Source organism: Corvus brachyrhynchos, unplaced genomic scaffold, assembly GCF_000691975.1.
Source record: "Corvus brachyrhynchos isolate BGI_N302 unplaced genomic scaffold, ASM69197v1 scaffold444, whole genome shotgun sequence".
NCBI classification, from domain to species: domain Eukaryota; kingdom Metazoa; phylum Chordata; class Aves; order Passeriformes; family Corvidae; genus Corvus; species Corvus brachyrhynchos.
In genome coordinates, this window is record NW_008237886.1 from 1627390 (window position 1) to 1644931 (window position 17542).

General features: G+C 40.0%; 1 protein-coding gene across 4 annotated transcripts in view; it reads left to right on the forward strand.

Annotated features, from left to right (window-relative positions):
• The first annotated feature begins 7 nt into the window (after positions 1–7).
• Positions 8–17542, forward strand: part of MGARP (mitochondria localized glutamic acid rich protein) — a 29222-nt gene continuing 11687 nt past the window's right edge. For 3 of the 4 annotated variants that reach the window (XR_001861493.1, XM_017732684.1, XM_017732685.1), the window contains exons 1-3: positions 9–1363; positions 2423–2525; positions 6596–6832. Coding sequence is in view for 2 of the 4 variants with exons in the window: in XM_017732684.1 (XP_017588173.1) it covers positions 1247–1363; positions 2423–2525; positions 6596–6832 (457 nt within the window). In the remaining 2 variants the exon portion in view is untranslated. Of the gene's footprint in view, positions 1364–2422; positions 2526–6595; positions 6833–17542 lie in introns of all 4 variants that reach the window. The other variant, XR_001861492.1, reaches the window with a different exon arrangement.

A 17542-nucleotide genomic window follows, 5' to 3' on the forward strand; every position in this document is an offset into this window, starting at 1 on the left:
GCTTCAGACCTCCGCCGCGACCTGCTGGACAGCCGAGCCGGCCCGGGACCCCCTACCCCCGCCCCATGGCAAAACGGTGGCCGCTGCTGCCTTCCCTTCCATATAAAATAGCAGGCTACATATCGCCCGGTAGAGCAGTCGGAGCGGCGGTGCCTCTGCAGGGCTACCGGCCCCGGGAGGGAACGGGAGCAGACCCGATGTGCTACAGCCCTGGCTTTTGCCGCATCAGGGTTGTGTAACCAGTGGCAAAAAAATCTGCCAGCTGTGTTGGGCGATGGCAGCTCGCTGACCACTGCTATAGCTAGCAGCCCCGGGGAGAGGGTTAAGGAGACACTGCTGCTGAACGAAAATATAAATATACGCAAATCCGTTAGGATGCCCGGCTATTGGAGCGGAGTCTGAGAAGTGTGTCATGAGACAGATGATGCTAAACATAATCTGGCACACGATGGCAGTATTTTGAGATTGCGATTATTTTTGCAGCTGCCAATTGCAATGCTCAGAGCCATTTTATTTTTCATGAGCTCTTTTTCAATGAGACATTTCTCATCTGGGATCAAGTCACAAACTTCAGTGGAAACCTTTGTTGACCAAGAGAATTACGTGTGTTTTTCATGGGTCTCTTTTTGAGATGTACAGATGAATCCAAGACTGTAGTAAGAAATAGTTTATCACAAATAAATGGGTAGCACTGCTATTAGAGTTAATATGTACCCAGTCAAGTATATAAATTGTATAATCCTACCTCTCTGCCCTGTTGGCCAATTCATGAGGTGAAGGGTATGTATCAAAGTGTCAGCAGTCTGAGAATGAAAGAACATGAATTCAAACGAAAAAGCTTTTTTAAAAATTCCCTGTTATTAAACTGAAGAGAGAATTCATTACTTCTGCTGATCATAAGGAATAAGGACAGATTAATTCTTTCACCTACATTAGTCAGGAACTTTTTTCATTCCGGTTTTTTTTTTTTTTTTAACATTCCTTAGTCTATATAGACTGTATCCAGTACTTGGAAGCTGATGGGAGACAATGTAGTTTACAGAAAAACTCACCTCTTAGGAACAGCTCACTCATGGACCTTGTTCATTTGAGCACCATACCCTGTGTTACTCAGTCATAGGATACATCAGTAGGCTGTACCTCTCTGTTTTATACCCTTTTTGAATCATCCTTTCCCATACAGAGTTCAGATTCTATCGTTCTTTTTTGTGATCGTATTTTAGCAGCACTTTACATCAATTTACTAATGGTTCTTATAGCACCTCCTCGCCAGATGTCATCTGGGAGTGTTCCTGGTTCTTCTGGAGACAGCATGATGATCTATCTCCTTGCTGGTGTTGCTGCTTTTGGTGGTTTATTTTATGTAAGTGTTTGGGGATGGAGCTGTTTGTGCTTTCTGAGCTGGCATGGTGTAAGGCGTGTTCTGGGTTAAAGAGTATGGTCAAGATGCAAACCATCAATGAATGTAGATATTGTAGCATATAGCTAAGTGCAGCCTAACTTAGAAATCAGCTTAAGAGAATTTAGTGAAACTGAAAGGCTATTGCTTGCCTGTTCTACTGTTACTTTGATAAGTAATGCTGGGTCATTCTTAGTGGAAAGCATATTTTAAACTATGTGAAATTGATGTGTCCAAAGATGGAGTAAGGCACCTCCCTCTAACCCCTTACCTTGTCTTGTCAACCACAAACATTAGGAATATCTAAAAGTGGGCAAGGCAGATTTGAAATAAGCTGTCTGAAGCTGCAAGGGGAAGATATGAACCTTGTTAATTTGGGCACATAAAAAGAAGATAAGAGCATTAGTTACTTCAAAAAAGCATGTTAAAGTTTTGTAAGCATCTGCTTTTGTTAAGCTTTTTGGTAACCATTCTCTTCCCTGCTTCTAAATATATTTGACTCTGTGCTTCACATCCCTAAATCCTCCATTTTATTGCTTACTTCTACCCTTCTCCCCCATAATCTGAGATAGTGACTAGCACACCCCAGAGAGGTATATATTTTCCTGTCCCACAAAGTAATCCTCTTGAATGGTAGGCAGCTATTTGTTCAAAGTATCAAACATGTATGATTGCATTTCTGGAGGAATAACATACTCTCTTGCTGTCACATTTTTACCACGTTACAAAAATAATAATGTAATTATCTTTTAAAACACTGTTTTCAATTCCTGAAACACAGCAGCACTTCAAAAGCTGCATGGTATATTGTATTTGCTTTCTAACAATGGAGAAACATGAAATGCATAAATATATTAGTATTGCAGATTGTTAACTTTTTTTAACCTTGCTTAGGATAAATTTTATATGCATTTTAAGATGGGCAGTAGCACTTGCTTAAAATCCCCTCTCTCCCTCTCCCCTCTTTGTGTTTGATAAATTCATAGGGATGTAGCAGTACATTTAGGTATAATTCCCTTTCAGGCCTACAGAGTAGTCAGTTCATCCCGTAGCAAGTTTATTGAGCATACGAATATTCTTCGCGAGAGAGCCGAGGGGCGGAAAAGCAATCCTTGGTCAAGGAAGGGTGAGTTGAGCTCTTCTGTCTTGTTCCCTGGGTACACGAGGATCTGGAACAGATTTCTGGATTGTCTAATCAGGCCTTAGCACTGTCCAAGTCCTTGTCTGAGCTGTGCAAGTGGGACTGAAGACAAAGGTGGTTGTGTGGTGTTGTTCTGTTACAAAGCTGCTGCTTCACAAATTTTGGTGGTGGCCTTAATGTTCAGGCAGTGAATCTGGTCTTTGATCCACTGGTGGAGGCTCTTTGGATGGAAAGAGTTGATGTGTGAATACTATTAATTGTATAATGGGTGTTTGATTTACTGGAAGCTTAATGAAACTTGACTGAATGCATAATGCTGTCAAAATCAGTTTTGTTCTTTTGTTTGTTGGTGGGGGGGAGAAGATAATATCTTTTTCTCAGTCAACAGGTTGGCTTTAGGCCATATGCCATCAGGAAACAGTTCAATGGGGAAAAAACCCTACATTTAAAAAACATACTCTAACTTGCACCAATTTTTTGTCCCATAACTTTGATTTTGTCTTTCTAATTTGGGGTTAAATGAAACATAGGCATTACCTAAATGTATGGCAAACCCTTACTTAGCTCTTCATTCTTGAATAATTAGACCGTGTTAGTTCAAATACTTGTAATGGAATGTTGTCTCTGTCTGCATCAATTAGTGTTATGGCATTAATGTAAAAGGTAGAACTTTGGCAAGCATGGCCTTGCTAGGAGAAGCAATTAGGAAAACTTCTTAAGGATCTTTTTATATTTTTATTTGGTTGTTATTAAAAAATATAAAGTACTGAAGCCAGAGCACTTGAAGGTGTTCCTTTTTTTTTTTTTTTATGTTGACATCTAGGGAATTGATTTAATATATTTGCATGCACACAAAGAATAGATTTGAATAAAATATCTTGAGTTTAAATTTTGTTTTCAGTGTGAGAACATGCTTAAATTGTCTGCCTCTATAATTATTTCTTTAGAAGTTGTTAGCCTTGAACTTCCACAACACATGCTTTACTTTCAGAACTTTAAAATTACAGATCTTAAGATTTCAAGTAGTAAAATACCTTAATTTCCTAAAAAGAAAGCAGCTGAACACAGTATAGTTTTAAAACTCAGTTGTTTAAATAAATGTTGAGAATTCAGCCACAATTTGCAATCCTTCATTGTCCCTAAAATAAAAATGTAACCAGGACCAAAGTAGATCTTCTCTCCTAGGGACTTGGTCTTCTGCTGTTCAGAGCAGAAGTCAGGATTACCCTCATTACATTCTGACTGCCGTAGTTGGAAGAACGGGGAAGCATTAAGCAAACCTTCCAGTATGTTCCCAATAATGTCAGTGTGTTCCCTCTTTGCTCTTAATGTGCACTTCTGCAAGGTACTGAGTTTTAGCCCTGGCCTACCCACATGTTGGAGTGAAATACTAGCAGTAATGAGTGCTCAGCAACTAATTTTGGGTACTGTCCAGACATCCCATCATCTGCTGCTTTGTGCTGCTTAGTAAGTCACAACCAGTGACCGATGATAGCTGCCTCCCTTTTTATTGATAGTAAGAAATTCAAAATGTTTCTAAGGCCATTCAGTGAATACAGTTGAAACTTATATATTATTTTCAATATTTGACTTCTGAATAAATGTTCAACCCAGTTTTTATTTGGACTTCTGAGTAGCTAATTCCAATTCACAGTACAAAACCACCATTGAATCAGCTGCTTTTTAAAATCCTTCTTCATTCCCAGCTGTGTATACCCAAAAGAGGTTTCTGTTCTTACTTTTCCTACAGAATCCTCTGTGTGCCTTCTCAAAAGAGTTAACACCCCTCTTCCTCCCCTTTTTCTCCCGTTGCCTGCATAGTCATATTTTTGTGTTTATCTTGTCACAGTGTTAGCATAGTATTGCTTTTCCCAGAAGTGCCATTGCAGTTTCTTTCCCTGTGCATTTTTTATAGTCAGTCCGTACACTTTTGCACAGTAAGCATTGCTGATAAGAGCAATTAAAAATTCTGTTCTCAAAGTGTTCTGATAGTTTTTTTAGGGGCACATTAAATCAAGCTTAAAATAAGCTCTAAAACAGAGCTGGTAACAATATGAAGTGGTGGATAGAAAAGCAGCGTTCCAAGCAGCACGTTCATGGCATATTTGCTCCATATGGTAAAAGAACTTTCTAGGTGGAGAACTTAACACTGGAGAGCAGCTGATCAGAGAGAGACTCTTTTGCTAGGATTTTTGTGGTTTCTCTTGCGGGAAAAATTCTCCCCTTACGCCTGAACCCAAAACGTCTATTACAGAGAACTGTACATAGCAAGAAGTCTGTCAAAACAAGAGAAACAATCATTCTAGGGTTCTTTGTTTATTAGAGGGTTGAAATTATATTTAATGGTATTTTAATTAATGACAACAGACATTTAGAAAGAGATCTGATAGCAAATTTCCTGTGGCTCTTTCTAACTGAAAGGTACTCTCAAATTTAGGGAGGGATTTAAAAAGCCCCTGGAAGAAGGCTGACTCGAAGTAGCAGTAGAAAATCTGAGACATCATTTGAAATGTAAAATGATGTTTGGCTTGCAGGATGTTCTACTTGCTTATTTAGCAAATACTAGTTTTGTCTTCCATTTGTTGTTTGTATCCTTTAAGCTTGTTCCTGATTTCCTTCTTTTTTAGCTATGATTTTTCTAACAAGCTGATTCAATCTTTCTAATCTATACTCTGCTTTTACACTTTCCAGACTAAAACACAAGGGAGATCTCTTTCCAAACCCGAGGAAGTTAAATACAAACAAAGGACAGTCTTTCACCATTGAGTACCTTGCAGCCCACCTTGGGATGACTTTATACCTTCTATTGTAAAACTCCATTCTTGTGAGACCTTAAAAGAACTACCTATGTTTGCAAGGCCAAACCATATTGAGCTTTTTACTGAATCTGTTCTGTAGAAGTTCTGAGATGGAGAAGCTGGCTGTTCTGAATGAATGCACTCTATTTGACTGTCCAATAAAGTGTACTGAATGCTGAGCTTGGCTGTTAGCTTGTTCATTGTGTAATGAATTTAGGGGTTTTTTTTAAATAGTGTTTTCTTAAAGGGACATGATCAGGTTTCATAATGCAAAGTTTTGATTTTTACTGAGAAATGAATGGACTTGTCTTGAAACCTGAACACAAAATGATAGGCTTACACTGGCATAAGAAGACCAAAAAATAAAATTGATCTGTTTAGTTTTTAAACAGATAGAAAAGAATAAAACGAACTCTGACTATGTCTCTTTAAGCTCTTTTGTTTCAATTCTCATGTAGTTTACATTGTATTAAAAACTCTATTTCCAGTTCTATTTTTTCACATGGTGAGTGGGTTCTAATGGTGAACTTGTGATGAACAGTTGGTGTATAACTTTTCCTTTGTGAACTTGATGTTAGTGCGTGTTTGCATGGTGGTTGTGCATCTTTGTTGCTTTGTGCTGTTAGTTTTTCATTACTTGTCTCAGCTGAGTTTGAAGTGATGCATGACTGGGAAACACTGTTTTTCAGGTTCTAAGGAGTCTGACCCACAGTGGTATAAACAAGTCTTTAAAAGAGAGTTGTGACTTGTAAAAAGAAAATAGTCAGTCATAAGTGGTCATATCTCCAAGTAAGTGAGCTCTGACCACTTAGAATTAGCAAGTTATTTTCTTACTTATATAAGACCAAATGTCTTATTCCCCATGTGGTAGTTTCACAGAGTCATGCTCCCTCTGGCACCTGTGTGTGTACCATCACTGGCCCTTTCAGCAGAGTGGTTTGAAGCAACACTTGGCAAGGTCCTTTGTTATCCTCCCCTGCACCCCCAACACTTCCTTTAAGCCACAGTTTCTTTTCTTATCCCATTGAAATATGTTACGAAACTCAGTAATTAAGAATATGGTTTCCTCATCTTGTAAACATCATTTTTTTATGATTAGACAATATGGGGGATTAATTACTGATCCTTTTTTTTGTTAATTCTGATCCTGAATCTTAGCTTCCCACTTTAAGTGAGGATGATGATAAAAAGTAGTTGGTAAAATTTCTGTTGCATGCATGCATTTTACTCTCTTTATTGTGTTGAATAAATCCTTAGAAGGTGATGAAGAAGAGATGGATGAAGTCACTGAAGCAGAGAAGGCCATGGAAGAGGCTGATGCAGCAGCTGCTGTTGAACCTGCAGCACAGGATGAGAGTGCTGGGGAATCCCCAGAAGATAGAGGGGAGAATGACTTACTGAGTCCAGAGGTATCCCATCCTGTGGAGGAAGCACAGCAGGAGGCTGCTGCTAATTTGGAACTTGCTACTAATTCAGAAGCTGCTGCAGTGCAAGGTTAACTTATGAATGTAGTTTTTGAGTGTGTGTGTTGTGGGTTCTAAAGGTCTGCTTCTTACAGAACATTAAGAATGAGCATCTATGTTCCTAATGGAGTTTGTCCTGCAGTGAAAACTAATTCAGGCATTAACTTGACATATCATGAGCATAAAGTAATTAAGTTTATTATATCAGTGTCTCTGAAAACATCTTGCCTGTGGCACCAGAGTTACTGTCTAAAACAAGTAGAGTGAAATGTTTATTTTACTAGCCCATCCTATTTCTTAAGATATTAAGTTGAGCATATGATGTGATCAGTTACAGAGTTGTTTCAGTGATCTAGTTCTCAAGGGTTTGTTAAGGAATCTAAACACTTTAGTTCACTGGCCATTCCAAAGATATTCACACTGAATAATTATATCTATTCCATCAATGTAACTTCAACAGAATCTTGCATAGCAAAGAAAATGCTGTTGTGGTCTCAATTTTAAGGATATATTGGGCTAAATTTTCACAATCCGATAAAACATCTGATTGTTGTTAAACAGTGAAATTGGTAAGTGGCAAAACATTCAGTATTTTGAACTGTAAGGGTGTTCGAAATATTTTGGTTTACTGTGCTTTTAAAAATTGCAATAATACAAAGGCAAAACTATCCATAAATCACACAAGATACAGGATTATAATTTAATTTGGCAGATTTTTTTAGGTTTTCTTTTTTGGTTTTTTTTACCACTAATCTTGAGAAGATATGTCTAAAACACAGATCAAACAGAGATTAAAGGTATTTTGACTGCTAATCTATGGACATTTATCGTAGTACCATCAAAGGTGTTAGCAGATTCGGTTTTCACTTTTTTCCTTGGTGATTCCAATGAGGAATGGATGCATCTTAATTTCCTTTTTAACAAATAAACTTGAGAAATAGTGCAGCACATCTAATCGCTCAGTTTTATAAAAGGTCTAGGTATGAATGCAATTTTAATTCAAATGTGAATAGCTCCTGTGCTTGTCTCTAAAAGAATCTATTACAAATAACATTTAAAACAATACTTAGTCTGATCTGCTATAATACAGTTTATAGAAAGCAGAACTACATACCTTGGTAGTGATTATTACTGCTTACATATAGAAATATTTATAAGGTAGCAGTGAAAATATCTAGAGCCCTAAAAATTTCCATTTCTATGGAATATTTAGACAACTTCATTTAGAAAGGAAGTAGTCCAGTGTATGTTAAATTTGGTGAATTAGAGCCAGTAAGAGATATGTTTAAAAATGTCTTGCAGCATTTCTTGCTCTACGGAGCAGTTGCAAAATTTCATTTTAATTTCATAAGCACTTGCTTGTGTCTGGAAGTGGTTGTGTATTCCTTTCACAATGCTTATCTAGGAATAACCATTAATTGTTGGATAAGGTAGGATTTTCTGTATGGTAAATATTTCTGCCATTTTGTTGAAGAGGATCTTCCCTGAGAAAAGGAAGCTAGGATTTTCCCTGAGAAACATAGTGCATTAATTGATTAGATACTAGGAAGAAATTCTTTCCTGTGAGGGTGGTGAGGCACTGGAACAGTTTCCCAGAGCAGCTGTGGATGCCCCATCCCTGGAAGTGTTCAAGGCCAGGTTGGATGGGGTTCTGAGCAACCTGATCTAGTGGAGGGTGTTCCTGCCCATGGCAGGGGATTGGAACAAGATGGTCTTTAAGGTCCCCTCCATCCCAAATCATTCTATGATGATTGTGTGATTAAGTCTGAGGATCTCATTCTGGACATGTTGACATCATTTACTTAGTGATCACTGCTTGATAAGACGAAATATGGCTTGTAACTGTTAGTTCCTGCTGGTGTTATCTGGAAGTGGAGGAGCTGTTTAGAAATTACTGATTTGTAAGCTCTATTATCTCTGGCAACATACTTACCGAGGAAAACAGCACTAGAACCAGACATCTGTTATGCTGAAAGCTGTAAGGGAGTCTGAGGGTCATCCCAGGTGCCCTCTACCAAACCTTGCTGCAGTGGTTATTCTTGGCTGGGTGGTAAAGCTAGCGGAAACAAACCTTTGGTATGTAAAATTGTCAAGAAACTGAAGCAAGGGAGTGTTCTCCTTGCCTGATCTCTTGGGTGTTCCTGGGATGTTACAACTTGCTCCTGAGCCTAGCTGTCCCATGCCACTGGTTGCCAGTGCAGATTGCTGTGAACAGCTGCTGATGACAGGTGTGGCCAGGATGGTGAAACCCTGGGGACCTCGCTGTGGTTCACATGAGGTTACACCTGGTGTAACCTGAGTCCTGGCCTGGGAGGCAGGACAGGCTCCTGCTCCAGGTCACCTTAGCACTCCCTGCTCCCTTGTCCAGCTCTCCTCATCCTGATCCTGCCTGCAAACAGCACGGCCCCCAGAGCAGTTCTTCCCAGGAGTTCCTGACTGCAAGGAAGGAAGGCCACCAGCAGCACATGGTCTGACACACAGGCCTAAATCAGCATCCCTTTCCTCTAAGCTGTGTAAAAACTAGTTTCCATTGGCATCATGTTCACAAGAAGATGGGGGTTTGTTTCAAAAGTTGTCTGCTCTCTCTGTAACACTTTGTTCAGTGTCTTACTTGCAGCCAACAGCTATCGTGTTTAAAAAAAAATTCTAATGAAAATCCTTCTGGATGTAACTTTCAGTTTTGGATTTAACCATCTTTATCATTCATGTTATCTCCATTCAGAGGAAGAAAAAATAGCATAGCTCCACTTTTACTGAGTTAGAGAAGGATTTCTCTTTCAGAACTTTGGAAAAAAGTATGTATTTAAGTAGCTTTTGCTAGTTTTGTTGGCAACTTGCTGTTACTTCTGCAGATGAAGGTGCATTTTTGTTGTTACCAGTATTTTCCTGAACCTCTGCTTTTTCAAATGCCATTGTTTCTTTTAATGTATAAGGCTTTCTCTAATGTTTGGAAGTACAAGCTGTGAAGGGATGCTTGTCTCCAGCTCCTATATACAGATAGTATAAATGCGTGGTTACTCGTGGATGTGCAAAAAAACCCCTACCCAAACCAAACGAGATATCAAACAAACAAAAAACCAACCCAGCCTTGGAGGTGGATGCTTAATACTTAATCAGGGTAATTTCCATTTCAGACTGTTAACAATTGTACCTGCCTGGAGTTTTCTCCTTGCCTCAATTTAAGCAATTTACAATCCACTGCTGGTATCTGGAATTCTGTGAAATACTGTTACCAAAATAAGTACTGAACATGTTACTCTGCTCCCAAGGTTTTATCTTCTTCTAAATTCTAATTTTCTCTAGCTTTTTATTGCTTGAGCTATCCCCCTTGGTTACTGCCCAATGCTGGTTAAGTTCCTGTTGTTCTCTTTCTAGTGTACTGTGTCTGGGCCCATAAATTAAGCTTTTCTTCAGGCAGAACAAATGCTGTAAAATTCACAGATTGGCAAACTGCTGTTTGGATTAGGCAAGGTCCATGACTTTTAGTGTTTGGGTTGCCACCATAAACTCTTCTCCAACTCTGGTATTGAGGCTTGAGGTTTTGGCATTATCAACTGAAATAACAGAATCAATTAGCCCCTAACTGTGCTTTTCTAGAGTTCTTCCAGACTTCTCTAGCATAGGTTATTTTCTAATTTTGAAAGTATTGAAGGGCATGGTCTGTTCTCTGTTATTTCTAAGGCTGTTTGAGTGAGTGACTGGTTTTGGGGAGGATTATTGTGTGAATGTGCCAGTGTTTTCCATGCTAAGCTTCAAATGCACTACAGTGCCAGCTCTCTGCAGCCTAGAGAAACAAATGGAGGCTGCTCTGGACCGGAGTTGCTGCTTTTGGGACAGGACTTTTGCTGACCCCATCATACAGTGATGCCAAGCAGACAAAAACACCCGATATAATCAGTGCATTTTGGCTTGGCTTGGTAAGTTATCAAATTCTGGGTGTGCTGACACTGTGAGTACTTTGAAAATTACTGAAGAGTCCTCAGAGTGATTTGCAATTGCTTATGCTTATTCAGAGGCTTTCAGAATGACGTTGCTCAGTAGAACAGACACATCCGTCTAGGCATCTGTTTGTGTGAGATGCAGGATGAGGATTTTTTTCTCTTTATTGATTATGATAGATTGATCTAGCTAAATTAGGCCGTAAGAAGTTGAATTATGTAAATATTATCCTACAGGGGAAGTATCTGTATCTGGAACTTCTGTTGGGTATTTCTGTTTCACATTTATCGCTTTCTTTTATCTGTCTCTTGGACTGCTGCACTTACCTTATATCTCTCTGGCCATACACTGGCCACTGGTTTCTTCTTCTTCCTCCTGTTTTTCCTTCATAAAGCTGAGGTTTAGGTGAGTCATCATAGCATAACTGGAAAATCTCTGTTGGAAGAAAGTGAACAATATTTAGAAAAAAAATTCTGTAAAAGTTGTTAGCATCTGAAGACCCCAGTTGGTAAATGGAGAGACTGTTCAGTTTTGATCAGCTTAGCCAAAAAGTGAACTTTACAGCATGCACTGGGCTGGAGAGGAAGATTTTGGTAAAATGGAAAAAACCCTAGAACTTCCCAGCTAAGAGTGCAAACAAATACGTGGGGGAGACCTGCATAAAAGAACTGTCTTCGTATTTGTCTATACTAGAACAAGGGGACAAGTAGCTTCTCAAGAAAATACTAAAGCTGGTAGAAGGACGTACAGCAAATAATAATGCCTAAATGAATGTCAGTATTAAGCAGAAAATAGACTTACTGCTTTTACTATTTTACTATACTGCTTTACTTAACAGCTCATTGTCAAGACTTGAACCCTAAAATAACTGTATGTATTTAAATTGGAAAGCAACAACTCACTTTGGACAACAAAATCTAGCATTTAATTTACTGTAAGTAGTATTACCTCTGTTTGAAAATTTCCTGTAAATACAACAACCACAGGAATACTGTTAGTCTCCTACTTTAGAGAAACGATCGCAACAGGCACCCCCTGCTGTTTTCCTATGGTGGCAGTTCAAACCACAATGGGAATGATGGGGATTTTGATGTTAATTTTTGGGCAATGTTTCTTATAGCAGTGAAAAACAACAACTTTGCTCCTTTGAAAACTGTGTAAGTGGATAAAACTTGGTTCATTACTCTGTATGAGGAATGTTAAAGAAAATGTCTTAATTAGAAGTTTTTTTAGAACTCCCGAACGATTTAATACATCGAATTATTATTTTCATACACACCGTTTATATTAACTTGTGCTAGTTTTCCTTGTGATCCATTCCAATCAGTAACTAAAAATTGTTGTGTTTCAAACAAACAAACAAACAATGTGAGTTGCTTCTCATTGTTACAATTCCATGCTACAGAATATAAAACAATATTCTTGACATTTTATGAGGTATTATAAACTATTCTGAATTAATGTGACATGCACTGTTAGGCTTTTATTCTGACCATCACAGGCATCTCAGAATCTTTTTTTAATCATCGATTGTAGAATAAACTCTCTTCAAGGGAGTCTTCTGGTCATTAGTATGAACTAAGGCTTTTCTTGGGAACTAGTGACCTACATCAGGCACAAACAACCTGTGATGTGCTTGGCTGATTGAACATGTTTCTCTTTCTGTATGAAGTGATGAAAATTTTTATTCTTAATAATGTGCTTCATAATTCCATGGTTTAGGCTCTCAGCTGGACCTCATGGATTTTTATCTGGATTGTTTGTGGATGGCTTGCAAAAAGGAAAAGATGCTGTATTTGTACAGTGGCAGGTTTATTAGAAATCCCAGCTTTCCTTTGTTCATCAGTTTCCCAAAGACCTTGGGCTCCAAGCCTTGGTTTGTGTTCATCCTAGGGAATAGTTGGAATGCCAGAGGGACTAAACTCCTGATGCCCATGGGCTCTAGTGAGGGAGGGCTGAGGCTGAGGCTGCCTTTACGTTGTGTCCGAGTAACAGCACGGTCAGGCCAGGGCAGTTCCAAAAACAATTCATCAGTTGCCAGCCATTAGTTCCTATCCTCTGCATTCAAGGGAATGATCAGACTGAAAAATAATCAGTGCTTTTCTAAGTAATTGTTATATCCTCCACTCCGTTTAGAACTAAGAGATTTATTTTTTCCTGTGTGGAGCTCAAGTGCTGATTTCACAGTGTTGTGGAGAGGCATTAGTCTGTGGTCAACCACCTGGACCTTTTTTCCTTTTTAAGCCCAATGTTTAGGTGTTAAGTGTTTTTCCTTTCCAAGCAGTAAGTTGGTAACTTGCTCCAGCTGGTTGGAATCCTAAATGTTCACTGAACAAAATGCTAGAGGAGAGAGAAAGCATTTCAAGTGGTCCTGAGTGACATTCCTGGTGATGGGATGTTTCTGGAGGGTATCTGCAAGCCCTCCATGCTGAGCTCCCTGGATCTTCCTGGCCAATGGCACCTGAAGCACTTGGTCATGTTACAGGGACAGCTGCACAGCTTTGCCTGTTTTGTCCCAAACTGTCTCAGTGATTATTATTTCCCCCTGTTCCTATTGATGTGGTTTGAGCCCCATGAACAGAGGGAGGAGATGCTGAACCCAAGCCAGCCGTGCCTGGGGTGGCAGGTGGCTTCTGGTGAAAGCATGGAAGGGGACCTTAGCTGTCATCACCACCTCAGGCTTTGGAACAATTTCCCTTTTCATTTTTCCTAAGGTTGATGGAACCAAAATATGTGAAGTTGCTCTTAAAGTGAATCACAGTTTCTTGCTGCTACTGCTGTCTTCTCCCCTGGATTAGATCTGAATGAGCCAAGTAGCCCTGTTTCTTGTGCTCTATTTTGCAGGTTTTCTCAAATACATTCTTGAATTACTTTTCAAACGTGACAGAATTTGACTTTTTAAAAGTCAATTCTATTTCACTGCCAGTTTTCCATTAGCAGGTCTTTAAACTATGAAAAGGAACTGGGAATATTTTGCTCTGCTTATCTTAACATTTCAGGGAACATCCTGAGACCCTCAATGGACCTGACTGAGGAAGCTTTTGGTAAACAAAAGCATCACATTCTAATGTAAGATGGTCTCTAACAGACTGTAAATAAAATACTGTTTCTAATTGCACAATTAAATTTTACTTCCCCCCTCCTCCCCTCCTTTGGAATTAGTGTGTGACATTGGTTATGTTATAGACAGCTTGAAATATCAAAGCCTTGTTTTGTAATCCAGCTTTGGTTCTCCTGCTCCAGATGGATTCCAGTTGTATGATACTGGCTAACTTGTATTGTTTTAGCTTTATAAAACCAAATTCTTCTGCAAAGAATGTTTTTAAAGTAATTGAACCTGGTGTTTGGCATTACAGATATTAGCCTCACCTTGACTGCCTAGGAAAAAAATCATCATATGAAGGATACTGCTTTAAGTGGAGTGCTTCACTCAGAAAAGCATATTTTTAAATATCTTTGAAAATTGCAGGATACCAGTGCCTGTTTAAATTTTTTGTTGTTTCCAGTTGGGAAGATCACTTTTAAATAAATCAAAGAATTAGGATTAGAACCAAAATATGTTTGTTTTAAATGTATTGGTAAGGAAATTCAAAACTGAGGGAAGAAATACAGGCTGTACTCCTGAGAAGGCTGGGATTATCTTGTATGGTCTTGTTATAAAACTTCTGTCCTGTGGGAAGAAATCCCCACCTCTCCCCAAGCAAAGAAAAGATTGAATAAATCTTTAATTTTAAAATGTGGAACAGCTGTCTTCTTCATCTGTATTGTAAATAAGGAATACATACTTGCAAAGCCACTTAAAAAATACAAGGTGGAGATTTAAAATCCAGTAAGATTAAAAACTATAATATATAAATTAGTTTATATCCCTTCCACCTTCTTGCTTCAAGGTCATCCTATAGCATGTTGTCTACCAGCTGGTAGGACATGGCTGCCAGTGTGAGCTAGCCAAATTTTGCACTAGGGATTTCCATCCCAGACAAAAATCCAGGCTGATTCTGCATAAAAACTGCCCCAGGAAAGTTGGAAAGCATATTTTAAAAGCTTAAAGGCTTTGGGGGAAGAGGCTGTGCAAGCAGTAGGATCTGGGTTCTGGAAGTCAATGCAATTGCTTGGGGTTTCCTTTATTATTAGCAGGAGAAAGTCAATCTGGGCATGTTATTTTTATTATCAGCTGCAGCAAAAATGAGTCAGTCACACAGGGCACACCAGTCCCTGCTTATCTTGCCTCTTTGTTCTGATGGGGGAATGCTGAGCTCACGAATATTCACACAATTCAAACTGACCATCATGAGCATGCAGAATCACCCTGTATTTGGACTGTTTTCTACTGTAAGTGCATAGAAATATATAGTCTGTAAATCACCCTGTATTTGGACTGTTTTCTCTTCTACTGTAAGTGCATAGAAATATATAGTCTGTATTCACTCTCAGGGCTGCAACTTCAGCACTTGTAAAAATTGTCTTTAAAGACTGCAGGAATTACTACTTAACAGAGGAAGCAGTTTTTGGTAGGTTTTTTTCACTGAAATGATAGGGATAGTTTCATAAAAATTATATTTCTAGGTGAAATGTTGGATATTGTGCTAACAAGCTACTGAAGCTTCCTAAATCTGCTGCCTTATTTAAAAAAAAAAAAAAGCAAACAGCTAAACGCAAGCTTTCAAAACAAAACCACAATTTTCCTTTGTAAAATCAATTTCATTTTCTGTATTTATTCAACTCAAGCCATATTACTGTATCCCGCAGCCATAGGGAGGAGAGGAGAGAAGATCCAGCAGGCAGAAATTGTGCAGCAAGATTGATTCATTTAATTATTTTACAAACTCTTTTATAGACTTTTTCTTCATCGTCTAATTGGTCAAAGGACCAGCCACCCCCCTGGGGTGGTTGGCTAAAATCCTAAACATCCATTGTCAAAATATTTTTCTACTGTACCATAAACAAGGCTTTGCAAGGTCGCAGGTGTTCATAGTTTATAGAACTCTGCTATTATCTTCGTGAGAGAGAAAAGTCTCTCACGGGCTTAGAAAGAAGCAGGAAAATTTCTTGCTAATGGCATTTTTGTATCCACAATTTCCCCTTTTTGTTTTATAAGATAACAATTCTACTATTAATCCTAAATAGAAATTTACATCAGTTATTAATTTTAAATATGTTCTTAAGGCTTTAGCTATCTGACTCCATAACAAGAAATTTAAAGTTCAGTCTCTGCTTGTGGAAGGACCATCCGCCTGATGGTTGACATCCTGGTCATCATCAGAAGAGTCATTAAGCTGATGATCTACATTCTGGTCGCCATTTAGATGGTTGGCGTTCCGGTCATCATTTGGAGGTTGCCTGTTCTGCCTCTGGTGCCGTAGGTCAGGGCGAACGCATTTTGAAGGTAGCCACCGTACCCCAGTATCTGTGGAAATGCAAGCATACCCACAACCCCAAACGATAAGCTCATGCGGGCCTTCCCACTGGTTAGTGAGTAAATTCCGTACCCAGACTTTTGCTCGGGGCAGTTGTGTCTCGCCTGAAGACTGCAATGAGAGAAAATGATTCTCAGAATAAGGATTATTTGAATTTTGTGGTACTGTAAGGTGATTAATTGTATACAAAGCTTTTTCTAGTCAACTCTGTGGGGTTTCTCCATGCATTCCCCCTTTTTATTTTTCCAAAACATGCTTCAAAGTACCATGAGCACGCTCGACAATGGCTTGGCCAGTAGGAGAATGTGGGATACCAAAGGTATGGTCTACACCCCGTAGGTGCAAGAACTGCCGTGTCTTCTCTGAGGCGTAGGCAGGACCATTATCAGTCTTCACAGCAGCCAGCACGCCCAGGACTGAGAAAGCCAATTTCCAATGGGCAATGACATCACGGCCCTTCTCTCCAGTGTGAGCAGTAGCCCACCTAGCTGAGGAGAAAGTGTCAATAGACACGTGCACATATTTAAGCCGACCAAATTCAGGGATGTGCGTTACATCCATTTGCCAAAGCTGCAAGGCTTTTAGCCCTCGGGGTTTACCCCCGGTGGCAAAGGTGCAGCAAGTCCGTGACAGTCAGCACAAGCACTGACAATGTCACGCGCTTCAGTTGGCGTTAAATGAAACTGCTTCTGCAGGGTATGTGCACTTGGAAGAACCCGTGTGATGCCTTGCCTTGTGCAATTTTGTCAGGCTGAGGCCCTACCCTTGCAGGGTTGGCCAGCCTGTCAGCCCTGGCATTGCCTTCTCTAGGGTGGCTGAGTAGGCCTGTGCCTGTACCTGTGCCACCCTCTGGGGGAGCCACTGCATCAGAGAGCAATTCCTCCTCCTTGCACCCCGGTAGAAGTTTCCCGACTGTTGGCATGAGTCAGAGATCTACAATAGTCTGAGCAATGCTCTGGTCTGCCACACCTCTTGCACTGGGGGTGTAGCCACCACGACCACCGCTTCTGTCACTGGTCTCAGCTTCTCTGGTGGCTGGAGCGCCGGCGCTGTGCCGGCAGATAACGCTGGGACCGGCGCCACCGCCGCTGTGGGTTCCAGGTTTGGAGCTGCTGGTCGCGCCACTTCCATGTTCACCGTATCTCTCACAGGGGCGCAGGCGGCACGGAAGGCGCAGGCGCGGTGCACCCCGCACAGAGGGGCACCTCTGGCCACTGCAACAGCTGCTTTTGCAAGCTGAGCAGCTCCTCCAGCGGCCGTGAGATGTTCACCAGCTCTGTCAGCAAAGGCAGATGCTGTATTAGAAGGTCGATTGCTTGGTTCTGCTTTTCCACAGCACTGTCTGTCGCTACGGAGGGTGCTGAGCTGCATCCGGGCATTCTCAG